The 25,376-nt window shown below is 38.0% G+C and overlaps 1 protein-coding gene across 1 annotated transcript; it reads left to right on the top strand.

Moving 5' to 3' along the window:
• Positions 1 to 24,028: 24,028 nt before the first annotated feature.
• On the top strand, positions 24,029 to 25,043 carry LOC114390946 (lectin DB58-like). Its single transcript, XM_028351889.1, has one exon. The coding sequence runs from the start codon at positions 24,066 to 24,068 to the stop codon at positions 24,912 to 24,914; it is 849 nt and encodes a 282-aa protein (XP_028207690.1). The 5' UTR covers positions 24,029 to 24,065; the 3' UTR covers positions 24,915 to 25,043.
• The last annotated feature ends 333 nt before the right edge of the window (positions 25,044 to 25,376 follow it).

Raw genomic sequence — 25,376 nt, 5'->3', positions numbered from 1 at the left:
TCAGAGCAAGGAATCCCGGGGAGACTCTACTGCAAGAATGGCTCTTAACACCGAAAGCTTTGCCATCGTCCTCCCCATCCTCGATGGAAAGAATTGGGAAAGATGATGCATCCAGATGAAGGCGATCCTCGGCTATCAAGATGTCATGGACATCATGGAAGAAGGCTACCTAAGCCTTCCTGAAAGGGCCACAGAGGCACAGAAAGCTATCCATAAGGAGAACAAGAAGTGAGACTACAAGGCAATGTGTCTTTTTCACTAGTGTGTGTAGAAGAAAAAACTTTGAGATTGTAGAAACAAAGACTTTGTGATCGAGGCCGTACCCGAATCAAATAAACATGAAAATGCAGTAACTAGGAAGTGATCCTAGGTCGTTTCCCAACGAGCAGTGACAAGCCAAATGTTCATAATATACTTGCAGTAACAGTAACGATGGGGGGCGGGTTTGGTTGTTTGGTAATTAAAGAGCAGAACAAATAAAATGGAATACGAAACTACTAATATTAAAAACGGGTTATTTCCTCTGATTCAGAAGCCACTCTCTTATCCTGGGTTATGGAGAATTCGTCCCTAACAGTTAACCACTTAATCCAACCCTATTTCAATTTACTAAGCGAAAATCAACTTAGGGTTTTCAATACGTGATTAGGCACCACATACACCAGTTAGCCCTTCGTCCATTAAGCATGAACGCAAGTTAGGCTCAGAGGCAATTAATCGAACACGAAGCGTGCACTGATTAATATTCACGAAATTGGGATAACTGGTGAAGGGAAAACTGCCAGGAAACCACATTACAAACGAAACCTCAAAGAGAGTTGGGCTTCGTCCTCAAAAGGAAACAACACCAGAAAATCTAGCCTTCCATGGATTCAAACAGAAAACGCAAATGAAACATGAAGCAGAAACGTAAATGAACAAGAACATAAATGAACAGAAACGTAAATGAATAGAAACGTAAATGAACAGAAACGTAAATGAAAGTAGAAGAAGAAGCAAGAATGAACTCGTAATTAGAAGCAGAAAACGGAAATTTGCATTAAGAACGAAAACTGTAACAAGGGAACAAAAAAACGTGAAAACCTAAAACCAAAGCTCTGAATAATGAAAATAGCATAGCATAATAGAATGCCCTGCACGAATCCCAAGGCAGCTATTTAAAAAGAGTCACTCAAAGTCACTGGGCCCTATTACAATACTCTGGCCCAAAACGAAATAAACACTGAACAACATAAAATAAAATTGCGAAATTTCCTAATTAGAAATTAACTAAGGTAAGCGCTGCTTTATTTGCCCTCTTCAAGTCCACAACCAAAATCCGGATTAAGCCCAATGTTTCATTAATTCCTGAAATTAGATTAAAAACATCAAATTAGTTAAATGAGCCCAAATAATAAAACTGCCTAATTAATTGACAATTAAGACCAATCAATAATTAAAATGGTGCAAAAAGGGTTTAGAAAATAGAAGAAAATGATGGCACATCAAAACCCCCCATACTTAGCCTTTTGCACTCCTGGGCAAAATGAAACAAAGAACAAAATCCAAGGATATCAAAGGGAGACAAACAAAAACATTCACATATTTGTCAATGAACATCAAGGAATGAAAGGAATGGGTAACATCTAACATAAGGAGATCCAAAAAGTCAAGACATTCATGAAAATCATCCAAGCAACCCAATCATGGCAAAATAGTTAATCAGCTCAAGAATGAAAAGTGATAAAGCCTCACAAGATATACACTCTATCTCTCAAGTGTCTAGGCTACTATTTACCCTCAAAGCACCCATGAAAGCAAACACCACATAAACTTGGCAAGATTCTAAAATTGACAATCAACCCATAAACACAAGCACATGAGGATCAAAAGGTCTTTTAAGGTTGTAATGGGGCCAAGGACAAGGTATTGAGAAATATGGAATAAGTGGCTAAATCCCAAAGGAATAGAGGAGCAGAGGGGAATAAGTGCATATTAAGAAAAAAATAAGAAAATAAAAAGAAGTAAAGATAAAAATTAAACATGAAGAGTAGAACCAAGAGTTTCATCATTTTTGTGCCATTCAAGATCTTATTCACTCAACTTTATTGCCTTTCTTTTTCTTTTTTCGAATTTTTTTTTTTTACTCTTTAGCCTTTGAGAAACATTTCATTCAGCATGTCCAACATTTAACCAATATACAATGTACATCAAGTATGGCCCAAAATACATCATGAAGCATAGCCAACAAAACAAGTTGTCCAATGAAACAAAAACCCCCCACACTTATTCCCAAAACAATTCCAAAGCTCCAAAATTCCTTAAGGATATGGTAATATCATGGTTTTTCACTTAAGGCTTGTAGTGAGCTTCAAAACAAGGAAAGGGAAACAAGGCTCAAAAGGGCTATCAAAGGAATTAATTCAAGGTAAGTCCATTTGGCTAGAAGCTTATAAGAACAAAATTGCCTTAATCATTTCCAAATATGCATGTGAATTAGGACGCATCAACAAGAATCAAGCCAAGGCTATTGTGCAAGCAATCAATGGGGCAAAACACACCAAATAATTATAATGATGGATGGCTCAAATTCTCACAAAGGTAAAATCATCACTTTCAAATTGAGCTTTCAAAACTATCATGACATGTAGAGAAGAATCAAGGATTTCAAGTCACAAAATGTCAAAAACTTTTATTTTCAAAACAATTACCCATTTCTTGAACATATCCTATAATTCAAAGAAAAACATGCAAAGTTGTACGTGCACACGAAATTGGCCCAAAATATTAAACTGAAAATCCGGCGAAACTAACAACATTAACAAATTAACACAACTAACAAATTAACAAAACCAACAAAACTAGCAAAACCAAAGAACACTCCCCCCATACTTAAACAACACATTGTCCTCAATGTAGCACAATTAAAAGATTAAAAACAATTAAATCATCAAAGAGAATCGGACAAGTGTAATAAAAGCAAAGAAGGAGATAGGAAAAGAAAAACTCCCTAAGTCATGGTGGAGGAAGAGTAGGGTGGAGTAGGGAAGTCTCTTCCACCACTACGTCCACTAAAGAAGGGTTCGTGAGGAATGGCTTAAGTCGATGTCCATTGACCTTGAAGCTTTTGTTTGTGGAGTCGCTTTTGATCTCAACTGTACCATAAGGAAAAACATTAGTAACAACAAAAGGACCAATCCACTTAGACCTCAACTTACCACTCATGAGTCCAAGCCTAGAATTATACAATAACACTTTTTGCCCAACCACGAAGTCTTTTTTAACTATCATGCTATCATGGAACTTCTTGGTCTTTTCTTTGTAGAACTTGGCATTCTCGTAGGCTTCTAGGCGGATTTCATCTAACTCACTTAGTTGCAACTTCCTTTCCTCGCCAGCTTGATCCATAGAGAAGTTGCAAGTCTTCACTGCCCAGTATGCTTTGTGCTCAATTTCCACTGGAAGATGACATGCCTTTCCAAAGACAACCCGATAAGGAGACATTCCTATGGGTGCTTTGTAGGCAGTCCGATGTGCCCATAGAGCATCATCAAGCCTGGTACTCCAATCTTTCCTGCTTGGCTGCACAATCTTCTCTAGAATTCTCTTGATTTCCCTGTTAGAAATTTATGCCTGTCCATTAGTCTGGGGGTGGTATGGTGTGGATACCCTGTGTACCACCCCGTACTTTTTAAGCAGGGCATGCATTGTCCTGTTGCAAAAATGGGTTCCTTGATCACTAACAATTGCTTTAGGTACTCCAAACCTGCAAAATAGATTAGACCTGACAAAGTCTGCGACAACTTTAGCATCATTAGTTCTAGTGGGCTTGGCTTCCACCCATTTTGAAACATAATCAACTGCAAGGAGAATATAAACATAACCAAAAGAGACAGGAAAAGGACCCATGAAATCTATACCCCAGACATCAAACACCTCACAGAATAGCATAGGTTGCTGAGGCATTTGTTGTCGCCATGTAAGTGTATTTCCTGCTCTCTGACACTGCTCACAAGTGCTGCAGATCTTCCACGCATCTTTAAAGATGGTGGGCCAATAAAAACCACAATCAAGCACTTTGCGAGCTGTCCTTTGAACACCCAGATGACCTCCCGGTGCGGAAGAATGACAGAACTACAGGACTGAGTCAGTCTCATGATCTGGAATGCACCGTCTAATGACCTGATCACTGCACAATTTCCACAAGTAGGGGTCATCCCAAATAAAATGCTTAGCATCACTTTTAATCTTATCTTTTTGGGCCTTAGATGCTAAGGGAGGAAAAACAGAGGCAACTAAATAATTGACAATGTTAGCAAACCAGGGAGTAGAAAGAGAGTCAGAAATACTATACAATATATACAAATGATCATCCGGGAAATCATCCCGAATAGGTGAATCTGCATCAGAGACACGTTCGATCCGACTCAAATGATCAGCAACTAGATTTTGTGCTCCGCTCCTATCACGGATCTCCAAGTCAAACTCTTGGAGCCAGAGCATCCATCGGATCAACCTAGGCTTAGAATCAGCCTTCTTCAACAAGTACTTTAGAGCTGCATGGTCAGTATAAACAATAATGCGAGTACCAAGCAAATAAGATCAAAATTTTTCAAGAGCAAAAACTATGGCTAGAAGCTCTTTCTCAGTAGTAGTATAATTTGCTTGGGCAGCATCTAAAGTCCTAGAAGCATAATATATCACCCTGGGCAATTTATCAATTTTCTGAGCAAGGACAGCCCCCAATGCATAATTTGATGCATCGCACATAAGCTCAAAAGGGGCTGTCCAATCGGGTGCCTGGATGATGGGGGTGGTAGTCAACGCTCTTTTGAGGCAATCAAAAGCCTCTTTGCATCTGTCATTAAAGTCAAACTCCACCTCCTTTTGCAACAAGTTGGACAGTGGAAGGGCTACTTTGCTAAAATCCCTTATAAAGCGCCTGTAGAATCCTGCATGACCAAGAAAAGATCGCACCTCTCGCACACAAGAGGGGTAAGGCAATTGTGAAATAACAAAAATTTTTGCAGGATCTACTTCAATACCCTTATTGGAAATAATGTGGCCTAAAATTATACCTTGCTCAACCATAAAATGACATTTTTCAAAATTTAGAACAAGGTTAGTTTCAATGCATCTATTCAAAACTTTTTCCAAACTATTCAAACAACCATCAAAAGAGGATCCATATACAGTGAAATCATCCATAAACACCTCTATGAAATTTTCTAAAAAATCACTGAAAATACTAATCATGCACCTTTGGAAGGTACTAGGGGCATTGCACAAGCCAAAAGGCATCCTCCTATAAGCAAAAGTGCCGAAGGGGCAGGTGAATGTGGTCTTTTCCTGATCCTCAGGAGCAATAGTAATTTGCATATAACCAGAAAAACCATCAAGGAAACAGTAGTGGGATTTACCTGCCAGGCGTTCAAGCATCTGGTCAATGAATGGCAGGGGAAAATGGTCCTTTTTGGTAACCTGGTTCAGCCTCCTATAGTCAATGCAGACTCTCCAACTGTTCTGCACCTGAGTAGGAATCAGCTCCTCCTTCTCATTTCTGATCACTGTGAGGCCAGTCTTTTTCGGGACTACCTGGACGGGACTCACCCATTGGTTGTCGGAGATAGGATAAATGATTCCAGCTTGCAAAAGCTTGGTTATCTCCTTCTTCACTACATCAAGAATCACCGGGTTGAGTCTTCTTTGTGGCTGTCTTACTGGTTTAGCTTCATCCTCTAAATTTATTCGATGCATACATGTGGATGGGCTAATACCAGGAATGTTCGCCAGGGTCCAGCCTATAGCCTTCTTATGCTTCTTGAGAACTGACAACAACTTCTCCTCTTGCTCATCAGCAAGGGAGGCAGATATAATCACTGGAAAACTCTTGCTATCATCCAAGTAAGCGTATTTTAAATTTGATGGCAGAGGCTTCAATTCTGGTGTGGTCGGCTGGACAGTGGTAGAAGGAGATGGTTTCTCAGCCTTTACCTCATAAAGAAAGTCAGAGGTATGTGTACTTCCTGAAACATGGTTAGTCCTATCTGACTCTATAAAATCAATCTCAAGAGGTAAAACACCACCACCAGGCATGCAATCAATATCACTCTCAGATTCACTCTCAGCATCAAATTCAGACATATGATCAAGTACAATTTCAGACTCAATGCATGAAGAGTGAGAGGCATGCATATTAGAATAAAGATCAGTCATGTATTCATCAACAACATGGTCAATTATTTCAGCACGAAATATAGAAAGATCTTCAGATGGGTATTTCATAGCATCCAGAATATTAAAATGAACAGTTATATCACCAAACTCCATGGACAGTGTGCCTGCATAAACATCTATCTTAGTTCTAGCAGTTTTCATAAAGGGTCTGCCTAGAATGATGGGAACTGATCCTTGAGAAAATCCATCTTCCATATTCAAGATATAAAAATCAACAGGGAAAATCAGTTCACCAACTCTAACTAAGACATCTTCTATGAAACCAACAGGATAGGCAACACTTCTATTAGCTAAATGAATTACCACATCAGTTGACTGCAAGGGACCTAGAGATAGAGAATTAAAATCGACAGAGGCATAACACTAACAGAGGCTCCTAAATCTAGCATGGCATTGTCAAACTTACTATTCCCTATAATACAAGGTATGCTGAATGTACCTGGATCTTTGCATTTTTCAGGAATTTGAGGAACAGATTTACCAATCAATGCGGAGAGATTTCTGCCCATGCTAATTCGTTCACTTCCTTTAAGCTTCCGCTTATTAGTGCACAGCTTCTTCAAGAATTTGGCATATCTTGGAATTTGCTTTATTGCATCCAACAGAGGTATGTTTACCTCTACTTTTCTAAACGTTTCCAAGATCTCTTTCTTTGCCTCTTCCATTTTTTGTTGGAAACTGCTCTTGGAGGGAATGGAAGAGGGGGAATGTGCTGCTTCTGCAAATCAGAATTACCTGTGGAAGAAGATTCACCTGCACAGAAATTGTTAGGTAGATTTTTGTCATCGCCTTTTCTGGAATAGAGTGAAGTTTGGCAGGTTCATTTGCAGATGAGGAAGGTGCTACGGGTTGAGGTCCTTGACACTGCTTTCCCGACCTCAATGAAATGGCACTAACATTTTTGGGATTTTACAGAACTAAGGCAGGACTGAGTCAGTCTTCATGATCTGGAATGCACCGTCTAATGACCTGATCACTGCACAATTCCCAAGTAGGGGTCATCCCAATAAAATGCTTAGCATCACTTTTAATCTTATCTTTTTGGGCCTTAGATGCTAAGGGAGGAAAAACAGAGGCAACTATATAATTGACAATGTTAGCAAACCAGGGAGTAGAAAGAGAGTCAGAAATACTTAACAATATATACAAATGATCATCCGGGAAATCATCCCGAATAGGTGAATCTGCATCAGAGACACGTTCGATCCGACTCAAATGATCAGCAACTAGATTTTGTGCTCCGCTCCTATCACGGATCTCCAAGTCAAACCTCTTGGAGCCAGAGCATCCATCGGATCAACCTAGGCTTAGAATCAGCCTTCTTCAACAAGTACTTTAGAGCTGCATGGTCAGTATAAACAATAATGCGAGTACCAAGCAAATAAGATCAAAATTTTTCAAGAGCAAAAAACTATGGCTAGAAGCTCTTTCTCAGTAGTCATGGGTAACATCTAACATAAGGAGATCCAAAAAGTCAAGACATTCATGAAAATCATCCAAGCAACCAATCATGGCAAAATAGTTAATCAGCTCAAGAATGAAAAGTGATAAAGCCTCACAAGATATACACTCTATCTCTCAAGTGTCTAGGCTACTATTTACCCTCAAAGCACCCATGAAAGCAAAACACCACATAAACTTGGCAAGATTCTAAAATTGACAATCAACCCATAAACACAAGCACATGAGGATCAAAAGGTCTTTTAAGGTTGTAATGGGGCCAAGGACAAGGTATGGAGAAATATGGAATAAGTGGCTAAATCCCAAAGGAATAGAGGAGCAGAGGGGAATAAGTGCATATTAAGAAAAAAATAAGAAAATAAAAAGAAGTAAAGATAAAAATTAAACATGAAGAGTAGAACCAAGAGTTTCATCATTTTTGTGCCATTCAAGATCTTATTCACTCAACTTTATTGCCTTTCTTTTTCTTTTTTCGAATTTTTTTTTTTTTTACTCTTTAGCCTTTGAGAAACATTTCATTCAGCATGTCCAACATTTAACCAATATACAATGTACATCAAGTATGGCCCAAAATACATCATGAAGCATAGCCAACAAAACAAGTTGTCCAATGAAACAAAAACCCCCCACACTTATTCCCAAAACAATTCCAAAGCTCCAAAATTCCTTAAGGATATGGTAATATCATGGTTTTTCACTTAAGGCTTGTAGTGAGCTTCAAAACAAGGAAAGGGAAACAAGGCTCAAAAGGGCTATCAAAGGAATTAATTCAAGGTAAGTCCATTTGGCTAGAAGCTTATAAGAACAAAATTGCCTTAATCATTTCCAAATATGCATGTGAATTAGGACGCATCAACAAGAATCAAGCCAAGGCTATTGTGCAAGCAATCAATGGGGCAAAACACACCAAATAATTATAATGATGGATGGCTCAAATTCTCACAAAGGTAAAATCATCACTTTCAAATTGAGCTTTCAAAACTATCATGACATGTAGAGAAGAATCAAGGATTTCAAGTCACAAAATGTCAAAAACTTTTATTTTCAAAACAATTACCCATTTCTTGAACATATCCTATAATTCAAAGAAAAACATGCAAAGTCGTACGTGCACACGAAATTGGCCCAAAATATTAAACTGAAAATCCGGCGAAACTAACAACATTAACAAATTAACACAACTAACAAATTAACAAAACCAACAAAACTAGCAAAACCAAAGAACACTCCCCCCCATACTTAAACAACACATTGTCCTCAATGTAGCACAATTAAAAGATTAAAAACAATTAAATCATCAAAGAGAATCGGACAAGTGTAATAAAAGCAAAGAAGGAGATAGGAAAAGAAAAACTCCCTAAGTCATGGTGGAGGAAGAGTAGGGTGGAGTAGGGAAGTCTCTTCCACCACTACGTCCACTAAAGAAGGGTTCGTGAGGAATGGCTTAAGTCGATGTCCATTGACCTTGAAGCTTTTGTTTGTGGAGTCGCTTTTGATCTCAACTGTACCATAAGGAAAAACATTAGTAACAACAAAAGGACCAATCCACTTAGACCTCAACTTACCACTCATGAGTCCAAGCCTAGAATTATACAATAACACTTTTTGCCCAACCACGAAGTCTTTTTTAACTATCATGCTATCATGGAACTTCTTGGTCTTTTCTTTGTAGAACTTGGCATTCTCGTAGGCTTCTAGGCGGATTTCATCTAACTCACTTAGTTGCAACTTCCTTTCCTCGCCAGCTTGATCCATAGAGAAGTTGCAAGTCTTCACTGCCCAGTATGCTTTGTGCTCAATTTCCACTGGAAGATGACATGCCTTTCCAAAGACAACCCGATAAGGAGACATTCCTATGGGTGCTTTGTAGGCAGTCCGATGTGCCCATAGAGCATCATCAAGCCTGGTACTCCAATCTTTCCTGCTTGGCTGCACAATCTTCTCTAGAATTCTCTTGATTTCCCTGTTAGAAATTTATGCCTGTCCATTAGTCTGGGGGTGGTATGGTGTGGATACCCTGTGTACCACCCCGTACTTTTTAAGCAGGGCATGCATTGTCCTGTTGCAAAAATGGGTTCCTTGATCACTAACAATTGCTTTAGGTACTCCAAACCTGCAAAATAGATTAGACCTGACAAAGTCTGCGACAACTTTAGCATCATTAGTTCTAGTGGGCTTGGCTTCCACCCATTTTGAAACATAATCAACTGCAAGGAGAATATAAACATAACCAAAAGAGACAGGAAAAGGACCCATGAAATCTATACCCCAGACATCAAACACCTCACAGAATAGCATAGGTTGCTGAGGCATTTGTTGTCGCCATGTAAGTGTATTTCCTGCTCTCTGACACTGCTCACAAGTGCTGCAGATCTTCCACGCATCTTTAAAGATGGTGGGCCAATAAAAACCACAATCAAGCACTTTGCGAGCTGTCCTTTGAACACCCAGATGACCTCCCGGTGCGGAAGAATGACAGAACTACAGGACTGAGTCAGTCTCATGATCTGGAATGCACCGTCTAATGACCTGATCACTGCACAATTTCCACAAGTAGGGGTCATCCCAAATAAAATGCTTAGCATCACTTTTAATCTTATCTTTTTGGGCCTTAGATGCTAAGGGAGGAAAAACAGAGGCAACTAAATAATTGACAATGTTAGCAAACCAGGGAGTAGAAAGAGAGTCAGAAATACTATACAATATATACAAATGATCATCCGGGAAATCATCCCGAATAGGTGAATCTGCATCAGAGACACGTTCGATCCGACTCAAATGATCAGCAACTAGATTTTGTGCTCCGCTCCTATCACGGATCTCCAAGTCAAACTCTTGGAGCCAGAGCATCCATCGGATCAACCTAGGCTTAGAATCAGCCTTCTTCAACAAGTACTTTAGAGCTGCATGGTCAGTATAAACAATAATGCGAGTACCAAGCAAATAAGATCAAAATTTTTCAAGAGCAAAAACTATGGCTAGAAGCTCTTTCTCAGTAGTAGTATAATTTGCTTGGGCAGCATCTAAAGTCCTAGAAGCATAATATATCACCCTGGGCAATTTATCAATTTTCTGAGCAAGGACAGCCCCCAATGCATAATTTGATGCATCGCACATAAGCTCAAAAGGGGCTGTCCAATCGGGTGCCTGGATGATGGGGGTGGTAGTCAACGCTCTTTTGAGGCAATCAAAAGCCTCTTTGCATCTGTCATTAAAGTCAAACTCCACCTCCTTTTGCAACAAGTTGGACAGTGGAAGGGCTACTTTGCTAAAATCCCTTATAAAGCGCCTGTAGAATCCTGCATGACCAAGAAAAGATCGCACCTCTCGCACACAAGAGGGGTAAGGCAATTGTGAAATAACAAAAATTTTTGCAGGATCTACTTCAATACCCTTATTGGAAATAATGTGGCCTAAAATTATACCTTGCTCAACCATAAAATGACATTTTTCAAAATTTAGAACAAGGTTAGTTTCAATGCATCTATTCAAAACTTTTTCCAAACTATTCAAACAACCATCAAAAGAGGATCCATATACAGTGAAATCATCCATAAACACCTCTATGAAATTTTCTAAAAAATCACTGAAAATACTAATCATGCACCTTTGGAAGGTACTAGGGGCATTGCACAAGCCAAAAGGCATCCTCCTATAAGCAAAAGTGCCGAAGGGGCAGGTGAATGTGGTCTTTTCCTGATCCTCAGGAGCAATAGTAATTTGCATATAACCAGAAAAACCATCAAGGAAACAGTAGTGGGATTTACCTGCCAGGCGTTCAAGCATCTGGTCAATGAATGGCAGGGGAAAATGGTCCTTTTTGGTAACCTGGTTCAGCCTCCTATAGTCAATGCAGACTCTCCAACTGTTCTGCACCTGAGTAGGAATCAGCTCCTCCTTCTCATTTCTGATCACTGTGAGGCCAGTCTTTTTCGGGACTACCTGGACGGGACTCACCCATTGGTTGTCGGAGATAGGATAAATGATTCCAGCTTGCAAAAGCTTGGTTATCTCCTTCTTCACTACATCAAGAATCACCGGGTTGAGTCTTCTTTGTGGCTGTCTTACTGGTTTAGCTTCATCCTCTAAATTTATTCGATGCATACATGTGGATGGGCTAATACCAGGAATGTTCGCCAGGGTCCAGCCTATAGCCTTCTTATGCTTCTTGAGAACTGACAACAACTTCTCCTCTTGCTCATCAGCAAGGGAGGCAGATATAATCACTGGAAAACTCTTGCTATCATCCAAGTAAGCGTATTTTAAATTTGATGGCAGAGGCTTCAATTCTGGTGTGGTCGGCTGGACAGTGGTAGAAGGAGATGGTTTCTCAGCCTTTACCTCATAAAGAAAGTCAGAGGTATGTGTACTTCCTGAAACATGGTTAGTCCTATCTGACTCTATAAAATCAATCTCAAGAGGTAAAACACCACCACCAGGCATGCAATCAATATCACTCTCAGATTCACTCTCAGCATCAAATTCAGACATATGATCAAGTACAATTTCAGACTCAATGCATGAAGAGTGAGAGGCATGCATATTAGAATAAAGATCAGTCATGTATTCATCAACAACATGGTCAATTATTTCAGCACGAAATATAGAAAGATCTTCAGATGGGTATTTCATAGCATCCAGAATATTAAAATGAACAGTTATATCACCAAACTCCATGGACAGTGTGCCTGCATAAACATCTATCTTAGTTCTAGCAGTTTTCATAAAGGGTCTGCCTAGAATGATGGGAACTGATCCTTGAGAAAATCCATCTTCCATATTCAAGATATAAAAATCAACAGGGAAAATCAGTTCACCAACTCTAACTAAGACATCTTCTATGAAACCAACAGGATAGGCAACACTTCTATTAGCTAAATGAATTACCACATCAGTTGACTGCAAGGGACCTAGAGATAGAGAATTAAAAATCGACAGAGGCATAACACTAACAGAGGCTCCTAAATCTAGCATGGCATTGTCAAACTTACTATTCCCTATAATACAAGGTATGCTGAATGTACCTGGATCTTTGCATTTTTCAGGAATTTGAGGAACAGATTTACCAATCAATGCGGAGAGATTTCTGCCCATGCTAATTCGTTCACTTCCTTTAAGCTTCCGCTTATTAGTGCACAGCTTCTTCAAGAATTTGGCATATCTTGGAATTTGCTTTATTGCATCCAACAGAGGTATGTTTACCTCTACTTTTCTAAACGTTTCCAAGATCTCTTTCTTTGCCTCTTCCATTTTTTTGTTGGAAACTGCTCTTGGAGGGAATGGAAGAGGGGGAATGTGCTGCTTCTGCAAATCAGAATTACCTGTGGAAGAAGATTCACCTGCACAGAAATTGTTAGGTAGATTTTTGTCATCGCCTTTTTCTGGAATAGAGTGAAGTTTGGCAGGTTCATTTGCAGATGAGGAAGGTGCTACGGGTTGAGGTCCTTGACACTGCTTTCCCGACCTCAATGAAATGGCACTAACATTTTTGGGATTTTGGACAGCTTGAGAAGGCAACTTGTCAGAATTCTGGGACTGTTGTTGATTCAATTGGGTAGCTAATTGTCCCATCTGATTGGTTAAGCTCTGAATGGAGGCTCTGGTCTCTTGCTAAAACTGCATGTTCTGCATAGTCATTTGCCTCACAAGTTCTTTGAGGGAAGGTTGTGGAGGGGCCTCAACTGTTGGTTGTTTCTGGGGTTGTTGCTGTTGTTGGATTGGTGGAGGAATGTATGGTCTGCTTGGGCCAGCAGCATTTTGGAAGGAAGGAGCAGGCTGCTGTTGTTGTTGCTGAGGGCTGGACCATCTGAGGTTAGGGTGATTCCTCCATCTAGGGTTGTATCTGTTGCTGGAAAGGTCATAATTACTCTGCTGTGGTTGATTTTGCTGCTGAGGTTGAGGAGGTCTATTGTAAATATTTGCAGCATAAGCTTCAGGCTGCTCAATTGCTCCAGGTTGCTGCATGGAAGGGCAAAGGTCTGTATGGTGGTCAGCAGAGGAGCACAAACCACAAACCCTTGTGACAGGTACATATTTCTGATTCAAGGCCAGCTGGGTTACCAAGTTGACCAACGCATCCAGTTTGCCTTCAAGCTTCTTTGTTTCAGATGATGCAGATGGGTTTGTAGCTACCTCATGCACTCCTCTAATGACTATGGCATCATTTCTGGCGCTAAACTGCTGGGAGTTGGAGGCCATCTTCTCAATTAAATTTTTGGCTTCAGCAGGAGTCATGTCTCTAAGGGCTCCACCACTGGCAGCATCTATCATACTTCTCTCCATATTACTGAGTCCTTCATAAAAATATTGGAGAAGAAGTTGTTCTGAAATCTGATGGTGGGGCAACTGGCACATAGTTTCTTAAATCTCTCCCAGTACTCATACAGGCTCTCTCCACTGAGTTGTCTAATACCTGAGATATCCTTCTTGATGGCTGTGGTCCTGGAAGCAGGGAAAATTTTTTCTAAGAATACTCTCTTAAGGTCATCCCAGCTCGTGATGGACCTTGGAGCAAGGTAATACAGCCAGTCCTTTGCCACTCCCTCTAATGAATGAGGAAAAGCCTTCAGAAATATGTGATCCTCTTGGACATCTGGGGGTTTCATGGTGGAGCAGACAATGTGAAATTCTTTCAAATGTTTGTGCGGGTCTTCACCTGCAAGGCCATGAAACTTTGGAAACAAATGAATCAGTCCAGTTTTAAGAACATATGGGACATCCTCATCAGGGTATTGGATGCACAAGCTTTCATAGGTGAAATCAGGTGCAGCCATTTCCCTTAGAGTCCTCTCACGAGGTGGAGGTTGTTCCATGTTCTCAGAATGTGCAAAATCAGAATGCTCAGAATCAGAATGCTCAAAATTATAATGCTCAAGATCAGGATGTTCAAAATCACCAATAACAGAATGCACAGATTCACCAGTTATGGAATGCTCAGAATGATCAAAAGGTATAAAATGATGCCTAACTAATCTATGAAATGTCCTATCTATCTCAGGATCAAAGGGTTGTAAGTCAGATGGATTGCCTCTAGTCATACACTACATTCAGCATGCACACAACTAGTTGCCTTGTCATGTAAATAAAGGTGTAGGTTTGAACTACAACTACCCTCAAATGATATCCAAATGACTTGAAATTTTGTGAGCAACCTTATAAAATGATGAGAAGATAACACAAAAAATTTCAGACAAAAATTCAAAGTCTAACTATGAAAGCTAAAATTGGTAGGTTAAGAAAAATAAGTGAATAAAACTTGAAAAATAAAAAACTTTTGACAGAATCGCTTTTTTTTTTACGATGGAGACCTCAGCCAGCCTATGGCGGGCTGCCATAGCGTAGGAAATTTTTTTCTACCCCAAATGCATATATAATAATTGCAATTCTGATAACCGGAGCAAAAGTTATGGCCGTTTGAAGTTTTGACAAACACAAAATTTGCTAGTTTTTTGGAACTTTCAAATCTGACCAAACTTAAGGCTCTAGCTATTTTTCCCACAAAATATGGATTAAAAGAAGTTACCACAAAAAAATTCAGCCAAAAATAACAACCCTAGCTACTAAAACAAAAAATCCCAAATAATTCAGCATGGGTGGTCGCTAAAATCCGTCTCTAATTGATTTCTACTACTACTCTGTTTTTCCGCAAGCTGATTTCTACTACTACTCTGTTTTCAAGCACAATCTTCACAGCAAAACACCCAAGACTGAAACAGGGGAAACGCTTAATGGGAAAACTGAAACAGAACACACATTAAACAAAATACCAGGACACTAAACAACACTAACACACATACTAACACAATACTAACAATTAAACATAAAACACGAAAGGATTAAACACATAACACTAGCTAGCTATTATGAACCTTTGGACACTGCTCCCCGGCAACGGCGCCAAATTTGATCGAGGCCGTACCCGAATCAAATAAACATTAAAATGCAGTAACTAGGAAGTGATCCTAGGTCGTTTCCCAACGAGCAGTGACAAGCCAAATGTTCATAATATACTTGCAGTAACAGTAACGATGGGGGGGGGGGGTTTGGTTGTTTGGTAATTAAAGAGCAGAACAAATAAAATGGAATACGAAACTACTAATATTAAAAACGGGTTGTTTCCTCTGATTCAAAAGCCACTCTCTTATCCTGGGTTATGGAGAATTCGTCCCTAACAGTTAACCACTTAATCCAACCCTATTTCAATTTACTAAGCGAAAATCAACTTAGGGTTTTCAATACGTGATTAGGCACCACATACACCATTTAGCCCTTCGTCCATTAAGCATGAACGCAAGTTAGGCTCAGAGGCAATTAATCGAACACGAAGCATGCACTGATTAATATTCACGAAATTGGGATAACTGGTGAAGGGAAAACTGCCAGGAAACCACATTACAAACGAAACCTCAAAGAGAGTTGGGCTTCGTCCTCAAAAGGAAACAACACCAGAAAATCTAGCCTTCCATGGATTCAAACAGAAAACGCAAATGAAACATGAAGCAGAAACGTAAATGAACAAGAACGTAAATGAACAGAAACGTAAATGAACAGAAACGTAAATGAAAGTATAAGAAGAAGCAAGAATGAACTCGTAATTAGAAGCAGAAAACGGAAATTTGCATTAAGAACGAAAAATGTAACAAGGGAACAGAAAAACATGAAAACCTAAAACCAAAGCTCTGAATAATGAAAATAGCATAGCAGAATAGAATGTCCTGCACGAATCCCAAGGCAACTATTTAAAAAGAGTCACTCAAAGTCACTGGGCCCTATTACAATACTCTGGCCCAAAACGAAATAAACACTGAACAACATAAAATAAAATTGCGAAATTTCCTAATTAGAAATTAACTAAGGTAAGCGCTGCTTTATTTGCCCTCTTCAAGTCCACAACCAAAATTCGGATTAAGCTCAATGTTTCATTAATTCCTGAAATTAGATTAAAAACATCAAATTAGCTAAATGAGCCCAAATAATAAAAATGCCTAATTAATTGAAAATTAATACCAATCAATAATTAAAATGGTGCAAAAAGGGTTTAGAAAATAGAAGAAAATGATGGCACATCACTTTGCATTTGATGTTTTGATGATGCCATATGATCGTGATGATTTGATGTCTTATGAAAATGCGCTTCTCAAGTTTAATTCAAGACAACAATCCAAGAATACAAGATACAACATCAAGAAGATCTCTAGTATTTTAGGAAGGGAATTCCAAATTGAAATAGCAAAAGGTTTGACCAAGAAATTTAAGTTAAAAAGTCTTTTTCAAGAGATTTATTCTCTGGTAATCGATTACCAGAGGATGTAATCGATTACCAGTGGCCAAAATGATTTACAACAGCCATTACAAATTTGAATTTAAACTTTACACTCTATAATGGATTACACGTGGATGGTAATCGATTACCAATAGTTACTGAACGTTATGATTCAAATTTTAAAGCATGTAATCGATTACAATTGATTACCAGAGGGATTTTCAGAAAATTATTTCCAAGGGTCACATCTTTTCAAATGGTTTTTACATGGCCATCGAAGGTCTATATATATGTGACTTGGAATACGAATTTGCTTAGAGTTTTTTAGAACAAAAAGGTTTTATCCTCTCAAAAAGCAAAATCTTCTTATCCTCTTAAGATTCCTTGGCCAATACACTTGCAATTCAATAAGGAATTATTTGAGTGCTCAAATTGTTCAATCTATCTCTTTCAAGAGAGATTTCTTCTTCTCTTCACTCTAATTCTCAAAAAGGGATTAAGAGACTGAGGGTATCTTGTTGTAAAGAAATCTGAACACAAAGGAGGGGTTGTCCTTGTGTGGTTTAGAACTTGTAAAGGGATTTTACAAGATAGTGGAACTCTCAAGCGGGTTGCTTGGGGACAGGACGTAGGCACAAGGGTGTGGCCGAACCAGTATAAATCTGAGTTTGCACTTTCTCTTCCCTTAAACTCTTTTATTTATTATTGCTTTCCATTTATATTCAGATTGTTTAATTTGAATCATTGTTTAGAAATCCATCTTTAAGGGAACTTGGAACTTTCATTGAAATCAAAGTAGAATTTTTAACTAGGGAAATAATTTGTAATATCTTAATTCAACCCCCCCTTCTTAAGATATTTGAGGTCACTTTTCCAACATTGTGGATATTCCCCATTTTGAGAAGATTGCAGAAGCTGCAACTTCCAAAGATCGAAGCATGGGACATTCTAGAAAAGGGAAATGTCGGTGCAAATCAATTGAAGAAAGTAAGGTTTCAAACCATGAGGCGTCAATACGAGCTAATGCAAATGGAGGATACATAAAAGATTGCAGATTTCTTCAATCGGATTATCAAGCTGACAAATTCAATGAAATCGTGTGGCGAAACGATCATAGAATCCATGATTGTTGAAAAAATATTGCGAACTCTAACCCTGAGATTCGATCATATCGTTGTAGCGATGGAGGAATCCGAAAAAATAGAGTCTCTGAAGATCGAAGAACTTCAAGGATCCCTTGAAGCCAATGAGCAACGGCTCAATGAAAGAACCACTGAGAGGCACACAGATCAGGCGTTGCAAGCACAAACTCACAAAAGAGGAGGAAGTAGTGGTAGAAGCTACAACAAAACATGAGGTATGGGTAGAGATCCAAGATCAAATGTTGGAAAGGCTCCTCAACAGCAAGAACCTGAAAAACATGACTTAGAACAACCTGAATCGTCCAATGGTAGAGGAGGGTACAAGCAATATAGAGGAGGAAAGAAAAGATTTGATAGAAAGAGGCTTAAATGCTTCAATTATGGTAAAATTGGGCATTTCTCTGCAGAATGCCAGGCACCAACTCAGAATCAGTCCAAAAGGAGACAAGATCCAAAAGCAAACTTGGCAAAAGGTGAAGATGTTGATGTAGAAGACAACACCTTGTTATTGATGATGGCAACAAATACAGAGGCTGGAAATGATGATACTTGGTATCTTGACTCAGGAGGCCCCAATCATATGACTGGACATAAAGAATGGCTGGTGAATTTTGATATGAAGAAGAGAAGCAAGGTCAAATTCGCAGACAATAGAGTCATAGAAGTAGAAGGAACTGGTGATGTGCTTATCCAAAGGAAAGATGGAGGCCAGGCCTTGATAACAGAGGTTTTGTATGTTCCCACAATGAAGAATAATTTGTTAAGCATTGGTCAGTTACTACAGAAAGGATTCAGCATGAACCTCTATGATGGCACAATGGAGATCTTTGACAGAATGCAGAAGAAAATACTAAAGGCCAAAATCTCAGAGAATAGGACCTTCCAAGTGAAGCTAGGAGCATTTGATTCTCAGTGCCTAAATGCAGAAACCAAATCAGATGAGTCTTGGCTTTGGCACATAAGGTATGGACATCTCAATTTCAAAGATTTAAACCTTCTACATGCAAAAGATATGGTGACCGGTTTGCCACAAGTTAGAATCCCCAAATCTGTTTGTGACCATTGCATGATTAGTAAACAAACAAGAGCATCATTTAGCAACTACACACCCACTAGAACCAATGATTTACTACATGTAGTGTACTATGATGTTTGTGGACCATTTGAGGTTCCCTCTCTAGCTGGGAATAGGTTCTTTGTGTCTTTTGTTGATGAATTTAGTAGGAAAATATAGACATACTTACTCAAGGTTAAGAGTGAAGTATTTGAGAACCTGAAGAAATTAACAGCCATGAATGAAAAACAACCAGGGAAGAAGTTGAAGATCCTTAGAACAGATGGATGAGGAGAGTTCAACTATAGAGAAATTGAAGCCTTTTGCACAGACAAAGGCATCCTACATGAAGTAACAACCCCCTACACACCACAACACAATGGTGTGGTTGAGAGAAGAAACATGACCATCATGAACATGGCGAGGAGCACGTTGAGAAGAAAGAACCTACCTAAAGCCCTATGGGGAGAAGCAGTTGTCACAGCAACATATGTACTGAATAGGTGCCCCACACAACAACTTAAAAATCAAGTACCAGAAGTTGTATGGTCAAGAAAAACACCATCTGTGAAGCATATGAGAGTTTTTGGCTCAACATGTTACAGACATATTCCTGATCAAACAAGGAAGAAATTGGATGGCAAGAGTGAACACATGATCTTTGTTGGCTACAATCCTATAGGGTCATACAAACTCTTAAGTCCAAGAACGAATCAAATAGTTTTCAGTAGGGATGTGCAATTTGATGAGCTGAACACATGGATGAAGGACAAGCATGATCCAAGCAAGAAGCCAATGATGCAAATTAACACAAAAACATTGAGTGAACCAGAACCTGATGATGTTATAGGTGAAGTTCAAGCTAAACCTACAGGTGTAGTTCAAGCAGTAGAGGGAAGAAGATCCACAAGGACTAGAAGCTTGCCAACAAGAATAGAAGACTATGAGATGTTTCCTGATAGTGCAATAGATGATGATGGTGAATTGGTTCATCTAGCACCGATGGGAGAAGCAGAACCTGTCACCTTCCAATAAGCAATTAAAAAAGAAGTATGGTTACAAACTATGAGAGAAGAGTTGAAAGCCATAGAGAGGAACAAGACATGGGAGCTGGCTAGTCTACCAAATGGCAAAACAACTATAAAGGTCAAATGGGTTTTCAAGAACAAGCTCAAACCAGATGGGAGTATTGCTAAACACAAAGCCAGGCTAGTGGCAAAGGGCTTTATGCAGAAAGAAGGCTATGATTACAAAGAAGTCTTTGCACCAATGGCTAGGTTTGAGACTATGAGGTTGATAGATGCTTTGGCAAGTTGGAAAGGGTGGAAACTATGGTAAATGGATGTAAAGTCTGCCTTCCTAAATGGTCCCCTAGAAGAAGAAGTATATGTACAACAACCTCTTAGATTTGAGACTGCAGGGCAAGAAGATAAAGTGTTGAAGTTGAAGAAAGCACTCTATGGGCTCAAACAAGCACCTAGAGCATGGAATAAGAGAATTAACTCATTCCTAACTGACAGTGGATTCAAGAAATGCATTGTAGAGCATGGTGTCTATGTGAAATTTCTCAAGAATGATGAAGATCTACTGCTATGCCTTTATGTAGATGACTAGGTAATTACAGGAAGCAACATGGGGGAAATTGAGAACTTGAATACACAGCTAGGGTCAGAATTTGAGATGACTGACCTTGGAGAACTTTCTTACTTCCTGGGCATTGAGTTCATGAAGACTAGTAGAGGCATTATAATGCATCAGAGGAAATGCATCACTGAAACTTTGAAGAGGTTTCACATGCAAAACTGCAACTCAGTAGCAGTTCCAGTAGAGGTCAATCTAAAGATTGACAACTCAGAAAGTGAACAAAATTTAGATGCAACTTTGTATAGACAAATTGTTGGGTGTTTGAGGTTCATTTGTCATAGTAGACCAGAGATTTCTCATGGTGTTGGAGTGATTAGTAGATTTACAACTCGTCCAAAGCAATCTCATCTAGCAACGACCAAGAGGATCAGGAGATACCGAAAGGGGATAGAAAATTGTGGTATTTTGTTTCCAAATCAAAAAGAGAAGGGTGATCTACATCTCGTGGGTTATACAAATTCAGACTGGTGTGGAGATAAAGTAGATAGAAGAAGCACTTTTGGTTTTGTGTTCTTGTTATCAGGTGCTCCAATATCCTGGAGCTTGAGGAAGCAAGATGTTGTTGCTCTGTGAACCTGTGAGGCTGAGTATGTAGCTGCCTGCAATGCATCGTGTCAAGGTCTCTGGCTATTGTCCTTACTAGCTGAGTTGAAGTGTGGCAGTTTTGAGTAAATCTACCATAGATTTGGCCAAGAATCCTGTGAGCCATGGGAGAAGCAAACATATAGAGACTAAGTTTCATTTTCTTAGGGATCAAGTGTGCAGAGGAAGGATAGGTTTGCATCATTGTCCAACAGAAGTTCAAGTGGCTGATATTTTGACCAAAAGATTAAAAACTAAGAGGTTTTTGATGCTGAGAAAGATGCTCAACATTGTGTGTTTCTCATGTTTTTTTAGCAGTGTTCAGTATTGTATAAGTCTAGAGCTTTTGAATTATAGGGAGGTGTTAAAAGAGTAATTCAATACCTCTACTATGTAACCAACAGGTTTACTGGTTAACCTTATAAATAAGCATAATTACTCTTGCCTATAAATAAACTCAATACATGTTGTAATTAAAATAACTTCTCAATAATACATTTCATATATTCATATTTTTTAGCTCTATCTTTCCTCTGGTCCCAACATTAATTTATATGGATTTGTAACATAAAAATGATTTTCTACGTTTCATATTAAATATTGTATATGAAAAATAAGTGTTATATTGATTATTTTTATCTTTTATATCTCTAATAAAATTATGTTGTAAAATTTTATTATTATTTTTAAAATTCATAGCTATCGATCAAATATTGATGGAGTACTTCACGGCACAACAATGGACGCTACAACGGGACTACGTCAACGTACGTCAAAGAGAGAACTCCAGAATCTCGCGTGTTGCACGTGGCTAACTAACTTCAGAGGTTTAATAAAGAAGGATCTTCGACCCTTGAAAATCAGCCATAAAAAATCTGCACCTTAAAAATTAATTGTGCACGATATGCCCCATAAATATCAATTATGTCTGTATTGTTTATATGGATCTGTAACATAAAAATTAATTGATTGTTTATATGGATCTGTAACAAAAAAATGACTCTCTGCGTTTCATATTAAACATTGTATAAGAAGAAAAATAAATGTTATATTGATTATTTTTATTTTTTATATCTCTAATAATATTAATGATAGATAACAAAAATTATAAATAACTTAATGATATGAAAAATAATTTTGTAAAAATTTTATTTACTTTTATTTATTTATCAATTTTTCTTGATATGCGTAAAAAAATTTAAGACAACACTTATTTGAGAGATGGAGGGAGTAATTGGGTGTGTGTTTATAATTTTTATTATAAAATGTTTCTAATTGCTGGCATTATTATTTTGAAAATATATTAATAAAAAAGAATAAAAATATAAGATATGGTAAAAATTCTGATATCCCACGTGTTGAACGTGGCTAACAACTTCAGAGGTTTAATAAAGAGGCATGAATTACTAATATATATTTTTCATTATTAATGAAGTTTTACATGAGTCTCTTTATTAAGCAATGATTCTTTCTGTATTTATTTCAATAATTTAAATTGATTTGAAAAAGTTAACTAGAATGTTCGACCGCTATATGCTAGCTGGCATTCTTTCGAAAGTCTTTATAAAATTTAAGAAATATTAATTTTGGTCTCATGGTATTAATTTTGTCCTTATAATTTATTAATTAGATAATTTTTTAACATGATTAACAGGATTAATTATTTTTTCTTTGTCTTTTTAAACACTTTCAAAATACATCAAAATTTACTATTACTTCATCTTTTCCCTTAATTTTATCAAAAAAAATATATAAGAAAATCATTAAGAAGTAATGAAAAATTATAATTTTTTGGGTGTTAGCAATTAGAAATTATTTAATTTATTTTAAGTAATTTTAACAATAACAAATTATTTAATTTATTTATAATCAAATTACACATGTAAATTTGTCAATCACGTTAGATTATCGAGGTTACTATTAAGAATAAGTAAAAATATATTTTACTTTTACAAAAACTAAATTAATAAAAAAATTATAATGATAAAATGAATACTTTTTAAATTTTATAAGGATCTCAACTATATTTTATCCTATATGAATAAAGAAAAAATATAATAAATAGAGTACAATGTTACTCGTTCATACCATTTTAGGTGGACAGGAGTGAATGGAAGAGACAAATAGAGTGAAAAAGAAAAGGTAAGAATGGAAGAGACAAATAGAGTGAAAAAGAAAAGGTAAGAATGGAAGAGACAAATAGAGTGAAAAAGAAAAGGTAAGAGAGAAAATGATGTATGTTCTATATGCAATGTGATGAAAAATATAGAAATCGATATAAAGAAGAAAAAATAAAAACGAGTTTTAAGAAAATGAGTGTAATGGGTATCGTTACTCTAATAAATAAGATGGTAAAAATTATATAAATTTTATAAAAAAAAAGAATTGCACTATTTAATTATCAAATAAGAAAAACACAATTTGAAGATAATTTAATCTAATTGAATTGCAAGACAAAAAGGAAAAATAGATATGAAAAAAGACATACGTTGTCACATTACTAGAGGTTTTTGGAAGAGCTTCCATGTGCCTTTTTTATTCATTATATGTAAAAACATAAAAGAAATATATATGTTCTTTAGTTTCAAGTCTACAAGTTTTGCGTTCAAAATTTAGACACAGTCATAGTCCTATCCTTGCACTATAAATACACAACCCGATGAAAGTCCTATGCATTATATTTGAGTTCAAACAAATCAAAGCCATGGCCACCTCCAACTTCTCTATTGTTCTCTCCGTCTCCCTAGCCTTCTTTTTGGTGCTACTTACCAAGGCACACTCGACCGATACCGTTTCTTTCACCTTCAACAAGTTCAACCCAGTCCAACCAAACATTATGCTCCAAAAAGATGCTAGTATTTCATCCTCTGGGGTGTTACAACTCACCAAAGTTGGCAGCAACGGCGTGCCCACCTCGGGATCTCTCGGTCGTGCCCTTTACGCTGCCCCAATCCAGATTTGGGACAGCGAAACCGGCAAGGTAGCCAGCTGGGCTACATCCTTTAAATTCAACATTTTCGCACCCAACAAATCAAACTCAGCTGACGGGCTTGCCTTCTTCTTGGCACCCGTCGGGTCTCAGCCCCAATCCGACGATGGATTTCTTGGTCTTTTCAACAGTCCCTTAAAGGACAAGTCTCTCCAAACCGTGGCGATTGAGTTCGATACTTTCTCGAACAAAAAATGGGATCCTGCAAACCGACACATCGGCATTGACGTGAACTCGATCAAGTCCGTCAAAACGGCATCGTGGGGGTTGTCCAATGGACAAGTGGCGGAGATTCTCGTTACCTATAATGCCGCCACGAGCCTCTTGGTTGCTTCTCTGATCCACCCTTCAAAGAAAACAAGTTACATCCTCTCTGACACAGTGAACTTGAAGAGTAATCTTCCCGAATGGGTGAGCGTTGGGTTCTCTGCCACCACCGGGTTGCATGAAGGCTCCGTTGAAACCCATGATGTGATTTCTTGGTCTTTTGCTTCCAAGTTGTCAGATGGTAGCAGCAATGATGCTTTGGATCTTCCAAGCTTTGTGCTCAATGAGGCCATCTAACTTCAAACATCGTAGTTAAATGTGACAAAAGAAAAATGTAATAACGCCCTAGCTTGCTAGAGGCTGGTGCTACTAATAATGTTTGTCACAAAAATTATATAATAATAGGTGTTTTACTCCGTCTAGACATACTAGTGCTACTAATAATGTTTATCCATGACTCCGTACGTGTTTATTTCTGTCTCTCATTCAATATTTTGATAGGGGTCAATCTTTTTAGGTGAACCTAACCTACTTAAAACGTGACAATATATAGGATAAGATCGGATCAACCAGTTTTTTTTATCGGCAAAACAAATATATTAATATTAGGCACAAGAGTTTTTACCTGGGTTCTAATTTTATTTATACAAACATTTTTAGCCTTGGACCGTGGTCTTGGTAGGCGGATTACCATCTAGGTAATTTCCTTCTAAGTGAGCTTATGTGACCTAAGCCTTTGGTTTAACTTAATCTCTTGTG

Source organism: Glycine soja, chromosome 2 (assembly GCF_004193775.1).
Source record: "Glycine soja cultivar W05 chromosome 2, ASM419377v2, whole genome shotgun sequence".
Lineage (NCBI taxonomy): Eukaryota > Viridiplantae > Streptophyta > Magnoliopsida > Fabales > Fabaceae > Glycine > Glycine soja.
The sequence above is the reverse complement of the archived record's forward strand: the minus strand, read 5'-3'. Positions and strand labels throughout refer to the sequence as shown.

Excerpts from the sequence above, each read along its gene's own strand:
- LOC114390946 (XM_028351889.1), top strand. The coding sequence starts at position 24,066 with ATGGCCACCTCCAACTTCTCTATTGTTCTCTCCGTCTCCCTAGCCTTC.